Source organism: Silene latifolia, chromosome 6 (genome assembly GCF_048544455.1).
Source record: "Silene latifolia isolate original U9 population chromosome 6, ASM4854445v1, whole genome shotgun sequence".
NCBI lineage: Eukaryota > Viridiplantae > Streptophyta > Magnoliopsida > Caryophyllales > Caryophyllaceae > Silene > Silene latifolia.
Window position 1 is genome coordinate 17,647,501 of NC_133531.1, and position 2,441 is coordinate 17,649,941.

The 2,441-nt window shown below is 38.0% G+C and overlaps 1 protein-coding gene across 1 annotated transcript; it reads left to right on the forward strand.

Moving 5' to 3' along the window:
- Window positions 1–495: 495 nt before the first annotated feature.
- Window positions 496–1,680, forward strand: LOC141587659 (F-box/kelch-repeat protein At3g06240-like). Its single transcript, XM_074409134.1, has one exon. The coding sequence runs from the start codon at window positions 496–498 to the stop codon at window positions 1,678–1,680; it is 1,185 nt and encodes a 394-aa protein (XP_074265235.1).
- The last annotated feature ends 761 nt before the right edge of the window (window positions 1,681–2,441 follow it).

The following is a 2,441-nucleotide window of genomic DNA, read 5'->3' on the forward strand; positions in this document are numbered from 1 at the left end:
TGACAATCTCGGCGCTACGAACTACTCGGCCAATCCCATTTTTCACTCGCGGATGAAACACTTGGCCTTGGCCTTTCACTTTGTTCGCGAACAAGTACAGTCGGGCACTATTAGAATTCAACATGTTAACGGTGATGATCAACTAGCCGACACCTTAACCAAGCCCTTACCAAGTTCACGGTTTCTTCTACTTGCTTCCAAGATTGGACTCACCCTCCGGCCGTCCATCTTGCGGGAGCCTGTTAAGAATAAACAATCTAAGTCATTGACTGAAGCCTCAACCGAAGCCTACTAGTTCTCCTTACTTTTCTATATTATTGTTAGTATCCTAGTCAAATGTATCTTCCTATATTATAGCAGTTGTTAGCTTGTTAATAGCTTAGGTTAATCTAATTCTGTTAGACATACTAGTATATATTGTAACATACTGCAACCTCAATCATTAACTTAATATATACAAATCTATTCAATCCTCTACACTATCAACTGCAGAAAATGAATCGCAAGAAGATGAAGATGGGTAAAGCATCTTCAAATAAATACATACCCCCAGAAATATTGACCCAAATTCTCGTAAATTTGCCAGCCAAAAGCCTACTGAAATTCAGGTGTGTATGCAAAACTTGGTGTTCTATAATCCATAACCCTGATTTTGTTTCAATCCACCATCAATTTTGTAAGAATAACAACTCTAATTTGATTAAATTATTAGATCTAGAGTGTTTGGTACCACCACGTGGATATAGTGGATGTTTGTTGGCACTTCGTAAGTCTGACAAGCGTCGAAAAATTGGCCAGATTTTCAAAAGCAATGAAACATATTATCTTCATGGAACATGCCATTCTCTGCTTTTTGTGTCCCCTTCTAAAGCTTTATTCTATGGTTGGTTTAGATTATGTAACCCGAGTATTAGAAAATCGTTGCGACTTCCCCTTTGTCCCCTTCTTTCCTGTTCCGGCTACCATTATTTTACCTTTGTACTTGGATTTGCGGCTAATACTGGGGATTATAAAGTCATTGCAATCTCATTTGAAAGCAACTTGGATGTAGAGATTCCAAAGAAGCGTGTTATGGTTTATACACTTAGTGATCACCAATGGGCTGCTAGGGATAATGGCCTCGACAACATTGATTGTTTGCGGTATGAGCATTTGTTTGGGCCCTATTATTTCTGTGAGGGGGCAGCTCATTGGCTTGGAAAGGATCCATACGAAGATACTAGTAATCAAGATGATAAACCAACTCATCTTGTTTCCCTGGATTTTGATACGGAAAGTTTCACTTTTTTGGAACTGCCACATGCGTTGGATGAAGTAGATACTATTTCAAGGTCTTTGTTTCTTCTTGGGGAATCACTAGCGACTTTCTGCATTTCTTCCGTTAGTTTCAAAATATGGGTGTTGAAACAACAGAGCGGAAAGAGGGAGTGGACTCTATGGTTTTCAGGTCCTTCAAGTAGTGATGGTTTTGACTTGTTCTATTATATGGGATCAACAACAAATAGGGTATTATATTGTGAAAGTGATGGTGGCCGTCTTGTTTATAAGGAGTACTCCTATAATATTACTACTTGCCAAGTGCAGGTACTTGGAAAATCTATGAGCCGTTATGTAGAACCGGTAAAGTATTCTGAGAGCTTGGTGTTGTGTAATAGAGACGGAACTGAGGATATGGTATAATTGATCAAATTGTAAACGTAAAGTAACTCTTATGAGATGATGGTAGGAAGATCCTCTGCTATGTTGGCTGATTGTAGGTATTTAGCGAATTGCAGTAACGATTACAAAACAATTGCGATCATTCGACATAGATGAACTTGGGAGCCTGTTAGAAATATGTGTGTTGCTGCATATAGGCTTAATGACGAACAATGAACAATGGAGACTGAGAAATGATGGTTAACTGAATATCTGTTATTGGTAATTCACTCAATGTGTTTCCGAGAAGCTATTATAAAATAAGGGTATTTAAAGCTTTTAATCTTTCAAGGGGAGCCGGAGGCGGTAATAGATAGGAAAGGACCCATATAATCCTGATAGTGATACTGATAGCTATGAATCGACTTATCTCTTTTCTTGATTGGAAAAATTCACCTACTTGGATTTTGTTTTTTCTGTTTTTCTGAAAATGCTGGCATATGGGTTATGGAACAGTAGACAAAAGAGGTGGTTTTTTCACTTGCACAAGAATACACCAGTATTCTATGACGAGAGTGTTCGCATGTAGGTCTTTTATCATTGAAAATTATTCCATTAATATTATTGCTATTGGCCAAGTTTGGATGCTTGGTAGATTAACGAGGCAGTAACTTGGATTTGAAAACTTATTTGGAGAGCTTAGTTTGTACAATGGATATGGAGCCGTGGATTTGACATCAATAACGTGAATAACAAATGCGACTCCCTCTTGTTGGTTGATTTGCAAGAATTACTATTACTCA